Source organism: Mytilus trossulus, chromosome 11, assembly GCF_036588685.1.
Source record: "Mytilus trossulus isolate FHL-02 chromosome 11, PNRI_Mtr1.1.1.hap1, whole genome shotgun sequence".
NCBI classification, from domain to species: Eukaryota; Metazoa; Mollusca; class Bivalvia; order Mytilida; family Mytilidae; genus Mytilus; species Mytilus trossulus.
This window is the reverse complement of record NC_086383.1, coordinates 54,282,895-54,300,799: the sequence shown is the minus strand read 5'-3', so window position 1 is coordinate 54,300,799 and position 17,905 is coordinate 54,282,895. Positions and strand designations below refer to the sequence as shown.

The following is a 17,905-nucleotide window of genomic DNA, read 5'->3' as shown; positions in this document are numbered from 1 at the left end:
ATCTTATTAAATCCGCTTTCAATTGTGAAATCTAAATAACAATACAGTACGGAAAACAAATATATGAAAATAAATGATAAAGAACATTGTATGAAAGCTTTCTGTCAGACAGTCTCTTAGCATTGTTGTATCAGAAGGAAGAACAACAGACAGGATAAGACTATACCTATGTCACCTGCCGCACGCAGAAAATATGGAACAAGTAAAATGCAAAAGTGAAGGTATTTTAGAAACTATAAAACCGGATTGCATTTTATAGTTTTCTCCTTAGCTGCAGTATTCTTTTTCTCCTGCATTGTTGTTGTAACTGTACTCTGTGGTAACCGCTTTCAAGCTATTGAACATTTGTTTAATTTCTTGGATATTGCACCTTTATCTCTCACTTTTTCTGATTCTCTAAGGGTATTATGATCAACATTCGTTAAAACTTCCTGTAAACAAAGAGCTCCTCTCCCAATGTTAACTAAAGCCTGTACCAGTACTTGTATTGTAGGTTTCACTGTTTTGTCTTCTCTCCATGCGAATAATACCTCTCTATTCTGAGCTGCTAAATCTCTGGGATTATTGCTCTGAATATTTTCCAAGATTCCAATTGACAACCCAATAGCAGCGCCAAGTTGAAAATATACTTGACCAATTTGGGGTGCTAGTTTATCTAGTATCTCATCCGTCGGTATACAATCTAGATATTCCAAAGGAATGTCTGAAATTTTAATATGAATTAATGTATATTATTTTTTAAATATCGCATGTTCAATAATATAGATCTAGTTTTGTGTGTAAAGTTATCAGGCGTTTATCTGCAAAACTAATGTAATAAATCATGCATAATAAAAAGGTTTTCTTGTATTTAAACACACCTTTGACATAATTGCAGGATCCATCAAATGACTGAATAATGTATGGATGTTTTTATAGGCGATCTTGATACCCTAAAATGAGTAATGAGACCAGAACAATCTTACAATATACTTACTCTGACTTATATACCGTAACAGTCAACATGTACTTAAGTGTTGTGATAAATTGCATCCCATTTCACCTTTCACATCAACGTGAAGTATTCTTGACTTATGCGTTTTAGTTTAACCATGCACAATGACTGAATTACAAATTAAAACAACTCACGTATCTCAATATAAACGTAAGTATTGTAACTGTCCAATTTAACAAAATGTTTACTGTTATTGCATTATTGACATTTAACCAATGAAACAAAAATGATAAAAGAGTTTCTAGGGTAATAACTCCGTTTGTAGGACTCCAAAATGGTCTGTACAATTTTTATTTTAATTCCGCAGATAGTAATTGAAATGTTGATCAACTCTTCTCCTGTTTTGTATCAAATTTGTTCTAACTAGTTTGAGGGACTAGTCAAAAACTACATATAAGCCATGTTCTCTTTCTAACAAACAGCGTTATGATATTGATATTTTACAGCGTCTTTTTGAATATTGTGACGTCATCACGTTTCACGATTGTTTCATATAATTGTGAAGGGTGTTTCCTATGAAGACGTTTTAACCCGCTTCAATTATTTGCACCTGTGCTTAAAATGGAATATGTTGTTCAGAAATTGTCGCGTTTTGAAGTGGTTCATACATATTCTCGTTACCTTTTTTTACAGAGAGTAGACTGTTGTTTTTTTCCCGTTTGAATGGTTTAACACATCATTTTTTACACCCTTTACAGCTTGCTGTTCGATGTGCGACAAGGCTCATTGTTAAAAACCGTACTTTGACCTATAATGATTTACTTTTGCAGAAGTCTGACTTGGATGTAGAGTTGTCTCATACCACATTTTTTTAATATCTATATTTCACAAAGTTTATTACTAATACACTCAAGCACATATTGTGTTCAACAACAGCAACATAATATAGTATACAAACAATGAAATTGATCAATAAATATGACCATAAAAAAGATGTATCAGGGGTCATATTTGTTAATGAAAAAAATCCCAGATAAACACATTTTAAACCTGACACCCCAGAAATATTAAACCAAAGCGTGGCAATTATTACTGAAAAATCAGGTTAAAGGAGACTTTTTTTTAAATTAAACAATTACAGACCAACTAGAGTACAACGATGGACACCAAGTGATGACAAAAGCTTGCATAATTTCAAATGGACAGACTGAAACACTATATACCTGCATGTATAGGTTAGTTTAAATCGTCATATATCATGTTTACAAGACGAATATAGTTTACACCTATGGAAATGTAATTGTTCGTGTTATATTTCGAAGGAAAAAACATGAAGTTTACCATGTTTACCATTCAACATCAATACATACCTGTCTCTGCTCTTCTTTCTCTTTTAACCTACAACAAGTAAAATTATGACAACACATTCACTATGAAAAAGGTAAATCAACAAGACTAACAATCTCCAAGGAAATTCAAATTGAAAGTCCATGATCAAATGGCAAAATCAAATTGATAACAACTGTCATATTTCTGAAATGGTACTGGCATACTGGCATACCCAGAAAACACACACACCATCTACATACCAAGACGACAAATATACTATCTACATGCCAAGACGACACATACACCATATGTACATACCAAGACCACACATATACCATCAAAACATGTATGTATCCCGTCATACTTTGAACCACACAATTATTTTATTTATTATTATTACTTTATGTTAAGTCTGTTTTTTGTTATATCTACTTTACCTGACTCTGCATGTATGTATGCCATCATACTTTGAAAGACAAAATTATTTTTATGTCTACCTGTGCGAATTTCAAACACGCAATTTTACACCAATACTAAAGACAACAAGTACAGCATATACATACAAAGACAACACATACACCATATTTATGTACATATCAAGACGATACATACAAAACTACAAACCAAGACTGTCACAACACATACATAATATAAATACCGAGATGACACATACACAAATACATACCGACAACACATATACCATGCACATACCACGACAACATATACACCATATATATGTATATACCAAGACGATACATAAAAAACTTCATACCATGACAATACGTGAACCATATATATACCAAGACGATACGTACACCAAATACATACCAAGACAATACATACACCATATGTATACCAAACGATACATATACATTTGTACCATGCATCCACATTCCAAAACGAAACATACACCATAATCATTCTAAGATGATACATGCACCATATACATGCCATGAGCAGTATCAACAATGACTAAATTTGATTTATCATCTTTTGTTGATTGTTGAAAATGAGATCATGATATAGTGTTATAAGTTTCCAGATGAACCCGTTATCTGTAGGAACAATTTAATGGAGCACATTCGTCCATAATTTAACAAAAGTCAGCTTTGTTTATAGACATAGCAATGAATTTACAGAGTTTAATCTCTCTTTTAACAGATCTTTAAATATTTAAAAGGAATACTAAAAGTCCTAGATACTTTCATGTGTTAATGTAATTGTTGTTCTAAACATATACTCCAAGTGGGCAAACATAGTGTGCAAATACAACATATATGGGAATGGAGGTCTACCATAACTGCATATCAATTTTAATTATTCAAAGGTTTTGGTATCAGAATAATTACCTCGATCATATTCAGGGTAACCATTTTATATTCATATGTTATTATGTGGGCTTTTGTGTAATACTATGTGCAAGTAAAACACATATAACGATATTGATATGAGAAAGTGTAAACCAAAGCCAAAATGTCAGACTCGAAATCACTGTATCGATCCAAACTATAATTTCCCCTTAAACTTAAAAGCACATGATGATTTTGAAATAGTAAGATGGAATAGTGATTTTTTGTTTAAATATTCGGAACATTGTAAATCAAAATGGAATGGCTCGTTATATTTATTATCAAAAAACCCCGAAACCTATCAAATATGGTATACTGGACTTTTAGGGAGACATTTGTTTTCATAAAATATTTTTACATATCTTTACTAAAATGAACTGAAGTGTTTACAATAACTACTAAAAAATATAATCATTTATTCTAAGTTGTAATCTTTACTACATTATGTAGCACAAACAGGAAACTAAATGATAGTAACTAAAAATGAAACTAAAAAACACTGTGACCCACCGCATCTGGCCATTGACAACTAAATTGTGAAGGGCCTACTGATTGAAACAAATGTAGATCCTGAAGAAATTCAGACATTTTCCTCTACATTCCTTATACATTATCAAACTGCAGCCGGTTCCAATTATTTGTAATGGATGTTCAATCCGGTATTATTAGTCTTCCTTAATATGAAATAACACAATATCAAGAATTTATGATGAATACTATAAGTCAGAAGAGGATTAGTTAAGGAACAAAATAAGCTTAAATACAGATAAGTTATCAAGCTCCTTTCCGAGATATTTAATTAAACAAAATGATGGGAAAAACATCTATGTTGGCACTCACACCACATCTTTTTTTTATCTATATAATAATGTGTATGCAGTGTATCTAAACTAGTTACCTGACATAGTGTATGGACCGGTAAGTCCATATCTGTTAAAGCTTTTGCTATACTGTTAAATCTTCCTGAGTATTTTTCCCGCCAGTTGACCAGTATTCTATACTTTACAATCTCAATCCGAGCATTATTAGAACTAAGTGTATCCCAATCTTGAAGAGTCATACCAATATGTATGGCCAACTCTCGTATTGTGGTTTCGTCACATCCTGCTGCTAATCGATGAAGTTCAACGTCACTTGGAATTTGATTTAAGGCACTATCTTGTAAACCTATAATTGTATAAAAAAGATACATAATACTAGTAAAATTTAAGATCTTGATAGATTACTTTGTTTAACATGGTTAGGGATGAATAATCAAAGAATGTTCATTATATCTTCTGATATAATTGTACAGTTTACAAAGGATAGATGGCTAAATGTATCAAAGGCAAAATTGTAAACCTAACCATTATATCAAAATTCATTGGTTGAAAAAACACCGACAAAAAGACACAAACAAGAGGCTATACAGGCCTGTGTGACTCCTTTAGGTCTTTGTACATCTTCAGTTTTGCTAACTATGTAGACTGCAATATAATTCATGGTAAAATTGTTCTTTTGGTAATACCTTTTGTAATGTGATTCTGATCTTTTTCTTGTTTATATTTTCTCTCCACAGGCACTTGTCTTAGAATTTTTTTTCCTATATACCTTTATATAACACAAGGTACTTAACTTGCATTTTAGAAAAATGTCTGGCGTGAGTAAATTCTGTTATATGACACTTTCTAGTCTTTCAACCCCATTTAAAATTGTTATATAGTAAATCTAAATTGATTTATTTTTACAATGATGTATAACATGCCTACATTTGTTGTCGGAATTATTCGAAGCAATCCTACCCAAGTATGTCAATTGTAATAATTTTGCCAACCACTGAAAATTTGGAAATAAACGTCTCGCAGTAAATGATTAATTATAAAAACTGTTTCAGGAAAAAACTGTTATTTTTTCTCTGAATAGAACTTATCCCCCGGCCAGTTAGTAAAATTATATAAGATACCTTGAGAAAAAACCTCACAATTGTTTTATTGTGGTATGTCTAATAAGTTCAGAGGTTCCTTTTTTAGATACAAATGTTCCCATGACATTAATGTCATTCAGACTCTCTCTTAACTTTACGTATAAAAATCGAACAAGATCAGATAACTCTGATAATCATTTAGACTTTCCCATAAAATTGACAAATCAGAAACCGTGATATATAAGCAGATGTGACGCGTTTATTGTCAATTCATTAGCAGTTGGCAAAATTATTACGATTGACATACTTTGGTAGGATTGCTACGGATGATTCCGACAACAAATGTAGGCATGTTATACACCATTGTAAAGATAAATCAATTTAGATTTGCGATATAACAAATGTAAATGTTTCTCTCTATCGTCTATAGCTTTTACACATAAGAGAAAATAAGGTTAAAAGCCATTACAATCATCTTGGTTGATAGATGGGGTCAACGGACACATGCAACTAGATAATATAAAAATAATTTGGGCTAAGTTTGGTTAGATTTGTTCAGTAGATTCATAAACATTTTTTGAAAAAAGATTAGAAACTTTATGTGTCAAAACGACATGAATGGCCCCGTCTCAAAATTTAAAAGATTTGCAATTTCAATAACACATAAGGACACCAACATGATGGAAGTCTCACATGTCAAAAATCAGCTCAAAATCTAGAGGCGTATAGAAAAAAAGTCTGTAAAACTGTGATTTTCAACAATTTTTAAAGTTGTTAACCCTTCATTTTGGCAAAAATTAGTTGAGCAAAACGAAATTTAAACTTGATCTGCAACTCATAATAGTAAGCTCACATACAAAAAACAGCCCAATTTATGTAAGCATTTAGAAAAAAAGTCTGTATTACACAATTTTTCAAAAATTTATCAAAGTCCAAAGCCCAAAATTACAGCAAAAATTAGCCGAGTGAAACAAAACTTAAACTTGATCTGGAACTCATCATGGGTAACGCTCATATAAAAAATCAGCCCGATATCTGAAAGAGTTTAGAAAAAAAGTTCATTTAATTGTGATTTTCAACAATTTATCAAAGTACATAGCCCATAATTTCGGCAAAAATTAGCAAAGCAAAACCAAACTTAAACTTGATCTGTAATTCATCTTGGTTAACTCACATTCCAAAAATTATCCCAATATCTGAAAGCGTTTAGAAAAAAGCCCATATATAACTGTGCTTTTCAACAAAAGCCCATAATTTCTGTAAAAATTAGCGGAGCGGAACGAAACTTAAACTTGATCTGTTTCTATTATTTTTTCGCCTATCTATCAGCTAAAACCAAGGGAAAAGTTGTGATGTACTTAAATGCTGAACCTTTTGACAAATTAAGCAGTTCGACTTATTCATAGATCATGTTTTGCAGATATTTTAACTTTTTAACGTGACTTTTCATTTATCTACAATAAAGAAAATACTGACAAATGCATTTAAGGGGAAACACTTCTATAAGCAATCACCTTACAACTTTGTTCAGATTTGTGACAACAATTGAAAATGTGCCGTCTATCAGTTCTTTGTGAAATGTTTAAATTCATAAAAGTAAATATATTATGTTCAGATAAGCATGCATTCACTTTGTAACTTGTTATGTGCAGCTACGTTAGAGTAATCTTACCTGGACAATGAAGTTCACACTGTTCTTTTATCTGTAAAAATAAAACATACATACATGCAATAATTTTAATCATCTATAGAATAGGAGATATTTCATTTATCAAAATATGCACCAAATCTACTATCATTATCAGTTTTGGAAATCTCCACCTTGTGAAGAACATAACTCCTACACAAAAAGGGAGTAACACAATGAACAGACTCAAAACAGAGTAGACTAACTATGTACATTTGTACCACGAACACAGCCATTTGTTGTTGTACAGTCAAATGTTTTTTTAGTAATATTTAAAATATGAAAAATAGTGTATTATCTAATGATAATTAGCACGTTGATAAAATGAATCTTTATAGTTTTATTTACAACTACTTGTTACTACACAAGAAAAGAGTTTAAAAACTGGGGTTCTGTTTTTTGAGTTTTCAATCTTGTTTATTCTTTAAATTAATTTGCAATTTGCTTACTGACCGTACTATTTATATATATAATGTTTACCTTATCTTGATTCCAAACAACCCAGTTTCCTTGTCTGTGTGTAAGTTTATGTTTGTCACAAACCCATTCACTGATCTGCAAAGCTGCCTCTTCACTTATGAAGCATTTCAATTCAAAACATGAATATTCAATATGGAAAGGTAATTGTTGGCCGTGTTTTACATGGATTGTGGACTGATAGAAATCTGATATTCTCTCCATTGTTGTAAACAAGCATTCCTTTACTGCGGTGGCAATATCTGGTACTATAAGTCCAGCCGAGGTTTTATGGACGAGATAAAGAAGAATCTGGTTGCCTTCGACACATACTACAACATCATGTGCCTTGTCAAATGATACTACAATAAATCCTGAAAAAAGGAGTTTTTTCCCTTCATATTGCTTCAGAGTCCACATGCTCAGACACGCACTGATCAGACGATTGGGCAAAGCTGGTGGTATGACAGTTCCTTTAAAAACAAAGGCTAGACATATTGCTTTCTCTGGTGTACATTCTTTTTCCATAAAGCTGGTTGTGTTTCTTTCTGTAACCATACAGGGAACAAAGAAGTTCTCTACTGGTAACCGACTTCCTGTACCTGTGTCATATCTTCTTTGCTCTGCCAGAATATCTAAATGAATGAGGATGTTGAATATAAACTCTTTGTACGGTAAAATTGGACGGAAATCCTTTTGTTCCCAAATCTGATACAGGTCTTCTCGGTGTATGATTCCACTTTCTGACATTCTACTGAATATTACCTGCATTCTTCTTTTCTTTGGCCAAAATCCTATGTCTGAAAGAAACATACAGAGATAATCACCCTCTGAGGACGGCATGATTTTTCTTATTCATATTGATTATGGGCTGTACAGGTGTGAAAGGCAAAGGGTTAAGTGTAAATTCTGTAATTAGTGATAAGTTTTCATTGATAACGATAATGCGACTGTAGTGAGTTATTTTATATCAATTCAAATATCTTGATGCAGATTTTCCTGAAATCGCAATTATAATCCCTTATTTGTGTTCATTCTTAAAAATTGGAATAATAAAGGCAGACAACATTTCTGAATTTTCAGTAAAAATATAAAGGAACACTTTTGTTTAATTTCACCATGTTTATTGTATACATTTATTCTACACCTTTTAATCCAATATTCATCCTTGCTTTTCCCTTTTTGATGTATGGTTAAAGATTTTGTTTAACATTGAATTTGGTGACCTATTAATATTTTTATAATTCGTTTTCAATGTGATACAAGTCTTGTCATTTCACCTGCATGTCAAAGTTTTGTTTTGAATTTTAACGTGTTTTGTGCATTTGCATCAACATGATCAAGCTAATAGAAATTGATTGATACCAGGAATAAATTTGGAACGGTGTAATTTAACAAAGCGTATAAAAAAATATGCATCCCCAAAGCAAATAAATCAAAAATAAGCTATTTTTAACCAGAAAACTAGTTTTGCTCCACTTTTAATCTGAATTTTCTCCAAAATAAAAGACACATCCAGATGTCGCGCATTCTCAAAACAAGACACATTAATCATGTTAATAATCTTCAAAACAACAAGCTTTCATTTGAAAAAAAACAAACAGTAAAATTAAACAGGTGCCTGTAAATTTAACAAAACATCATTTGACTGGCTATTTGGGTTGATTTCAATTCCCTGTTGTCAAATTAATGGTATACAAACTTCTGAATTACATTCCAACACACAAACTGACAATGAAATTAATATAGGAAAATCAGAGGAAAAATAAATCAGTACGAAAACAAATCAAAAAGTCAAAATACATTTTGATTTGTCAGTGTTTTTTCTGACCAAAGCATTGCTTATTTTAATACCAATTATAGTTGTTAACATCTTCACTCTTTGTATATTGTATGATGTCAGAGATGACACCAATGACATCTTCACCATGTTCGACTATAACATAATTTACAATTTATAATTACCTGTCACAAATGATCTCATAACCTCCACCATGAGAAGCGGGTTAATTATAACATAATCTCGGAGCTGAAGGGTATTAAAGTAGATGATCTTGCCAAGGGAATGTTGGAAGTGTAAGAAATCATGAAGTTGATCTAAATTCAGAACGGACACCTTGCTGATTGAATTCAATTCTTCAAGTTCTACCAATGACAAGATTTGCTTTCCTGAAGCTACCATTTCAGCAATCTCCAGTTCAAGGGGAACACAAGCGTTCGGCATGTCCTCTCCCCAACATGGATGATCGAAAGTAAGCTCTGTGATGGCTTTCTTTAATGATTTAATTTCTATATCATCTTTATCAGTTGCATTGACAAATATTTGTTTGTCAAGGACAAGATGATTTCTTCCCTCGTGGTCTTTAAATAATTCCTCTACCTCACTGTACAATAGTGCTCGTCTGGTTTCAACATCCTCCTGCCAAAAACAATTTAGACTTTAAAACAAAAGCATCATCATGGGATACAGTTTTTGAGGCTGAATAGTATGTTGTTGAAAAAAATGTTGACGTCATAATCATGTTTTCTTTTATTTCTATATAAATTAATGCAGTATGATGATGATTTAAATGCTTAATAAAAAATGCCTGAAAGTGCAAATACTGAAATAATTCATCTGCTTTACTGTTTAATTTATATTTCAAGTTTTAAGATAGGTTTTATTATAGGTAGATATATAGCTTAACAATATACATTATATCGTTATCAATGAACAGAGTAAATGAAGTGAAGGTAAAGCCTTCCTGACATAATCAGACATATTCACCTTACAATAATTCCATAAAATAATAATAATTGACATATTGCTTACAGCGTAAGACTCGGAAAAAACAAACACAGATCTAAACAGGAAAAAGAAATGAACAAAACAAACCTTGTTGAACTTTAGACTTACAATGTTATCATAGTTACGTGTTTTTTTCCAATTTTGAAGAACCATAAGATTTTAACATGAAAATAAAAAGGGAGGGAGGAAATTTGGTTGATTATATAGAGAATCACAGATGCATGACTGGAGCAGCCCCCCTCTAAGGCTGTCAGTGGGCCCCTCTTATGAAAATTACTGGATCTGCCACCGTTTCTATTCTTATTTCTTGTTGCTAACTTTGTTTCTTTGTTCCTAACATTTTTACTACAGCACAATCTTTCCACTTTATTTTCTCAGACAGTCATGAAGACTAATTTGTTCATTTGGTAAGTTATTAAACTTGTTGTTTTCTGGAACTGAAATCGTTTTTGATTGAATGTATGCTTGCACAAAATATACCATCTCATGTCTGTGAGGGCCATTATGTTTAGGAATAGTATACTATATTTTAACAGGTAGTAGCAGGTATTACTCATCACACACTATATTATTTTTAAGTGAAGCTTGTTATCAAATTTAAAGAAACTATGATGTGTGTTGCTCCCGTTAAAAGACGACCAAAAGTTCATGGAACGAAAAATTTACTTCTTTACGGTACCATATGGCATTTCTGAATTTGCAAGTCTTGGTCTGCACGATCCTTTTCAGTTACACCTTTGAAAGTTAGCCTTCTTTGCAGCTGCCTACAGTGATACCGAGGTCTAGTGCTATTTGGATGTGTCTACGGTGTTTTTAAGAAATGACAGAACTCTAACATCGTAACATTACTGCAGTACTTTAATTCACAGAACGACTTATATAAAATATGGTCCGTGTCGGGGATGTCATCTACATTTCACAATAAATGTGGTATATACCATAAGTAGACGCCCTGGCAACCACCAGTTTACGTAAAGTACAAATTTTAAACGATGTGACAACTAGAAGGGTCATACCTTATGAAGAGTTTAAAAGTATTTAAGTAAACATGTTAATTACCCCGACCATATGCGTACGGTCGGACCATACGCGTATGGTCGGACCATACGAGTATATCCACATATGGTCATGACCATGCGCGTATTTTCCAAATACTTGTATGGTCCAGAACATATATACTATCGACTTATATCCAAATCACCTACTTTTGGTACTTTGTTTGTGTAGGCAACAAAAACAAGATCTTAGGAATGCCTGTATAAGAGACCTATTTATATCTAATCTACTTTATATCTTTTTTTTCATTTACCACTTGTACCAATGTCCTTACAGGTGACACCAAAAACAGATTCAAACAAAACCTGTATAAAGACCTATTTACAGCTTGTTCACTTAACACTGGTACCTTGTCCTTATGGGTTGCCTGTATAAATGACCTATTTATATCGTTTTCATTTACCACTTGAACCAATGTCCTTATGGGTAACGACACATAAGATCTTAGGGAAGACTTTATAGAAGACCGATTTATATCTTTTCCACTTACCACTGGTACCTTGTCCTTATGGGTGGCAACAAACAAGATCTTAGGGATGCCAGCATACACCACCTTACAATAGGTCAGGATTGAGTTTACCCAGTGCAGTAAAAAGACTGAAAGAAAAATAAAGTTAAAAATATTTTTAGTTTTTTAATTTTTTCTGCAACTGAATGTTCAAGGGTGTGGAAATATTCGTTTTGAGAACTTTATCCTTTGTCCAGAAAAAAAGTAACTTGACCTGAATTTCTCAATAAATATTGAAGTGTTTGACTGTAAACATTTATGGTTCTTAAAATTGTTTAGTATCACATTCTCTTATGGCTGTAACCTGTTATCTATTTCTTGAATGAGTAGATATTTCTTGTATCACACTGCACAGAGTGTGATACAAAAAAGTGAAATGAAAATCAGCGTTAATTTAATTGGCTTATCTAGCATTACAAGACAATATCACGGCATTACCATTGGTCATCCGTTAGGTCAATGATGACTTTCAAAGGTTGAGATGATGTACATTTCGTCCAAGGCAACATACATTGTGATTTCTTCAATTAGATTATACAAAACACTCACACATTTCACCTGACAATATTCTTTTGTCAAATTTTATTACATTCTGAAGCGTACAAAAAGTCTTAAATGTCTGATGTTACAGTTTGACAACATAAAAGGACAAATGACAAATATCATTTGGCCAGTAAAAGGTCACAACAAGACATAAAAATTGATATTCTCACTCGTTATGAAACATATACTATATCAATGATGTTTGTGATATTTGTGTATTTGAATGAATTAAAGGAGGTATGGGATTAACATCAATGAGACAGAAACCCAACAGCAAAACAACACAAATACATCTAGAGGGCAATTTTGCAATGTTTTAAAATGCGAGGTTGTAGGTACATATACTAAGTTTTGAAACCAGTAAAGGAATGAAAACTAGATAATGGACCATTAAGTGTCCCATCTATCTATTTATTTGCCAACAAATAAGTTAGATTTTTGATCATCAAGATGAGGATGTTTCTCTTGACAATTGGTTTTTTATTGTCCCTATGCATGTCTTTGGTAAATGAAGTATGTTCAGTAATATATAGGTGTTACAATAGTAATTGATATAAATTACCTGCTGGTGTTGGTGTCATGTGCTGCCCTGGAAAACACAGTACATCAGGGATTTCTTCATTCAATCCTTTACTTCCATCAAATACTACTAAAAACAACGCTCTGAAAGTCATGAATGTCTGGTGTGTTGTATAATAAACATACTGTCCACCAAAGTCCCAGAAGATGAGTCGGCCAACTTTCATTTCATATTTACCAGTTTCGATAACCTCTTCCATTTTCTTTCTCATTTCGTTTTTGGTAATTTTAGTTGTCATTTTCTTCTTCATTTGCTGTTTTTTAGACTCAATAGAGGAAATCTGTTGTGACAAAGATTGGGCTGCTTGTGGCTGCTGAGAGGGTTCAACCGAGAGGTTCAGAGGGAAAGATGTCGACTTGGTAGATTGAGGCTGTGTAGAAGGTTCATCTGAGAGGTTCACAGGTAAATATGTCGACTTGGTAGCTTGTGGCTGTGTAGTGGGTTCACCTGAGAGGTTCACAGGAAAATATGTTGACTTGGTAGTTTCTGTCTTCTGAGAATGAATATCGTCTTTATTTGGAAGTTCAAAAAGTTTTGCATCAGATTTATGTTTTCCTGATGTTTTTGTTTGTTTTCTTTCATCCTTTTCAACAGAGGTCATTAAGACCTTATTGTATACTACATCCAAGGCATTATATGTTCCTGTATATAAAAAAAAGTAACTGTTGCAATATTATCCTGGATATTTTTGTAAGAACGATTTCGCAGGAACATGCACACACAAAATGTTAATGTTCAACAAATTGCAAGTGTTCTATTGCCTTGTAACAAAACCACTTAATCAATTATCCCTATCCACGATCATTGGTATAAACCAAAATAAAATAATCCACAGTACATACAAACTAGAAAAACTTTAATATCTTTATACTATATAGTCAAATAGTCACTCAATGTAACTGAAAAACTGACATTAGCAGAAAACCTGTTTTTCATCATTGAAACAGGAAAACAAATGTTAGTCTTTTTCAAAACTGATGTGTCATGAATGCATATGAGACAACTACTCAGTTAAGAGCAGTTGACCAGATCTAAAAAAACAAGTGAAACTGCGAGCTACTGCTCACTGATGGTACCCCCCCGCAAGTGGATAATATTAATAGTGTAAAAATATGCAAGTGTTCGGTAAACAGGAAGTTGTGGAGTGATGAATCTGAAAACGCATCACACGGTATAGCTGACTTATATAAATCCTGAAACCAAATTTCAAAAATCCTTGTATTGTAGTTCCTGAGAAAAATGTGACTAAAATTTTCAACTTGGCTATCATGTGTAAAATCATACAAGTGTTCGGTAAACAGGAAGTTGTCGATTGATCAATTTGAAAACGCATCACACGGTATAGCTGACTTAGATGAACCCTGAAACCAAATTTCAGAAATCCTTGTATTGTAGTTCCTGAGAAAAATGCGACGAAAAATATTCATGGGACGGACTGACTGACTGATGGACTGACAGAAGGACTGACGGAAGGACAGACAGAGGTAAAACAGTATAACCCCCCCTTCTTTTTTAAAGCGGGGGTATACTAAAAGGTTTTGACCAGACATCTAAAACCAGTGACACAGAGGAAACCAATAACCTTAATTATCAATGACAAAATAATTAATGAAAAACACATGTAATAGAAAGCAACCAACACCAACCCTGAATTGTAGTATTAGGACAGGCACACACAGAATGTTTGAGATAAGGATTGAATGTCATACGACAAAAAAATCTGATTTTGACCATTTCTTTACAAAATAGAGCTTGCGTACATCTACCTGCAAAACAAGACTTCATGTTTATTATTATAAATGTAATATTAAAACCATATATATGTAAATATGTATTCTTACCTGGATCAATCATGATCCAGTTTCTTGTCTCTATATCAAGTCCACAGCGACCTTCAACGAGGGAAATGCCATCAGTCGCATGTCGCCCTTCTGGAACATTATCCCCAACTAAAAGCTTGACTAGACTTGATTTCCCAGTAGCGAACTGGCCAGTTACCATGCAGCGCATGTCAAACGATTGGTAGCTTCCACTGCCAAGCAGTTTGTTCAACATAGAATCTATTAATAAAAATTTCCTAAATGGTTAATTATTGATGTTTTGCTGATGTCTAACAAATATCTGCTTACACATTAGGAATAGTGACTACGTAGTATTATAATATTCTTCAGCAATAAGGAATATCTGGGTTTTTTCTTCTACCCTGCAGTCCTGTTTTAAACTGTTTATAGTTAAAGGAGAATAATTGCAATATGAAATTTTAGACATAAGTTTGATTTAAAGTAAATTACATGTGAATATATACTATGTTGTTAACGAATTTCCATGAAAGATAATTTAAGTCATAGATTAGATTTCAATTTCATAAATTTTGTATCATGCATACTGTTGCCTTTATAGACCAGATGCTCCGCAAGGCGCAGCTTTATACGACAGCAGAATTTCGAACCCTGAATATTTGGGCAAGTATGGACAAAACATTCAAGCTTGATACAGCTCTGAATTTGGATTGTGATTAAATAGTTGACACAACACAGGTTTCTGACACATAATGAATGTGGTCTAAGAACTTAAACTTAAAAACTTTAAATTTTAAATTGGACATTACCTATTATCATGATTATGGTCCAATATTCAAAATCTAAATACATGGTTGGATTCAGTTTATCAAAGAACCCCAAGAATTCAATTTTTGATGAAATCAAATAAAGTTCAATTTTGGACCTTTATATCTCAATGTGGACCAATTTGATACCGGGCCCAAACATAAAAAATCTAAATAAAATTGAGAATGGAAATGGGGAATGTGTCAAAGAGACAACAACCCGACCATAGACAAAACAACAGAAGAAGGTCACCAACAGGTCTTCAATGTAGCAAGAAATTCCCGCACTGACTTGGGACTGACGCAAAAATGTGGCGGGGTTAAACATGTTTATGAGATCTCAAGCCTCCCCTATACCTCTAGCCAATGTAGAAATGTAAACGCAAAACAATACGCACATTTAAAATTCAATTCAAGAGAAGTCCGAGTCTGATATTAGAAGATGTAACCAAAGAAAATAAACAAAATGACAATAATACATAAATAACAACAGACTACTAGCAGTTAACTGACATGCCAGCTCCAGACTTCAATTAAACTGATTGAAAGATTGTGATTTCATCATATGAATATCAGGCACATTCCTTCCCGTTAGGGGTTTAGTATCATACTATCATAAAATATATGAGAAGAACATAACCCGTGTCATGCCAACAACTGGTTAGAATAATTAGATATAGGAAGATGTGGTGTGAGTGCCAATGAGACAACTCGCCATCCAAATAACAATTTAACAAGAGGCTCTCAAGAGCCTGAATCGCTCACCTGAATTTTTTTGGTTTAATCTCTCATCAATGATTATTTTGGCTTTTCAATTTATTTAAATGTTCTTTGAATCGTCCTATTTTCTTCAAAAGCAAAACAAAAATCATTTTCTCCTATGTTCTATTTTAGCCATAGGAGCTATGTTTCTTGACATACAAGGAAATGAAATATAAAATTTATACTAGATACTCTGAAACTCTGAAACTCATTTAGCCTAAGTTTGGCTGAAATTGATACAGCAGTTTCAAAGGAGAAGATTTTTTAAAGTAAGTCAACATGATGAACAAATTGTGAAAATAGTCTTTAAAGGGCAATAACTCCTTAAGATGTTAATTGACAATTTTGGTCAAATTGACTTATTTGTAGATCTTACTTTGCTTAACATTTTTGCTTTTAACAGTTTAATTGTATCTATAATAATATTCAACAGTTTAATTGTATCTATAATAATATTCAAGATAATGACCAAAAACTGCAAAATTTCCTTTAAATTACCAATTAAGTGGCAGCAACCCAACAATGGGTTGTTTGATTCATCTGAAAATTTCAGGGCTGATAGATATTGACCTAATGAACATTTTTACCCCATGTCAGATTCGCTCTAAATACTTTCGTTTTTGAGATATAAGCCAAAAACTGCATTTGACCCCTATGTTCTATTTTAAGTAACGGCGGCCATGTTTTTTGACGGATCAAAAATCAAAGCACACACTTTGTGCAGGATAATCTAAGGAACAATCATGCTAAGTTTCATTCAAATCCATTCAGTAGTTTCAGAGGAGAAGATGTTTTAAAGTTAGCAAATATGATGAACAAATTGTGAAAAATTGTCATTAAAGGACAATAACCCCTTAAGGGGTCAATTGACAATTTTGGTCATTTAACTTATTTGGAGATCTTACTTTGCTGATCATTTTTCGGTGATCCAGAATTGGCACTGTGTCTGTGTGTTTTGGTAACAAGTATTGTGTACGAAGTTCACATTATATGGTCGATGAACACTTTATTCAAGAAAACAAAATAATTGCGGTACATAGGGACATATGTAGACAATAAGGGTAAACGTTTATCCCCCAAATGATCGGAACTGATTTCGAATCTTGTTCAATACATTGTTGATATAAAAGAATTTCATGAATAAATTATAAGAATGGCACACATGAGAGTGCACATGCTAACATAGTAATTTCTATAAAATACATATTTCCAAGGGGCGTTACTTTTGAAAATATTTGATATGCACTGATTTTCCATTGCAGAAACACAGATACAATCTAAATGTCAAAAAATGTGGAAATAACACATGGAAGTGCTTATAACTCTCAGATCTGTTCCTAGTGTCTTTTTGTTGTCGGGATGTACAAGTACCCGGCCAAGTCCACTTGTATTTTTGTCCATCTGA

At 32.7% G+C, this 17,905-nt stretch overlaps 1 protein-coding gene across 1 annotated transcript; it reads right to left on the bottom strand.

Annotated features, from left to right (window-relative positions):
- Positions 1 to 293: 293 nt before the first annotated feature.
- Positions 294 to 15,307, bottom strand: LOC134691313 (uncharacterized). Its single transcript, XM_063551764.1, has 9 exons — positions 14,975 to 15,307; positions 13,116 to 13,775; positions 11,993 to 12,099; positions 9,624 to 10,077; positions 7,683 to 8,458; positions 7,188 to 7,218; positions 4,511 to 4,779; positions 2,305 to 2,332; positions 294 to 703 (listed from the first exon to the last, which is right to left on the bottom strand). The coding sequence occupies exons 1-9, from the start codon at positions 15,186 to 15,188 to the stop codon at positions 330 to 332; spliced, it is 2,913 nt and encodes a 970-aa protein (XP_063407834.1). The 5' UTR covers positions 15,189 to 15,307; the 3' UTR covers positions 294 to 329.
- Between the last annotated feature and the right edge of the window lie 2,598 nt (positions 15,308 to 17,905).

Coding starts and splice junctions, on each gene's coding strand:
- LOC134691313 (XM_063551764.1), bottom strand. CDS start 15,188: ATGTTGAACAAACTGCTTGGCAGTGGAAGCTACCAATCGTTTGACATG. Junction 7,219..7,682: donor TTGTTTGGAATCAAGATAAG/GTAAACATTATA, acceptor TTATTTTTACAG/ATAAAAGAACAGTGTGAACT. Junction 2,333..4,510: donor CGGTCCATACACTATGTCAG/GTAACTAGTTTA, acceptor TACTTGTTGTAG/GTTAAAAGAGAAAGAAGAGC.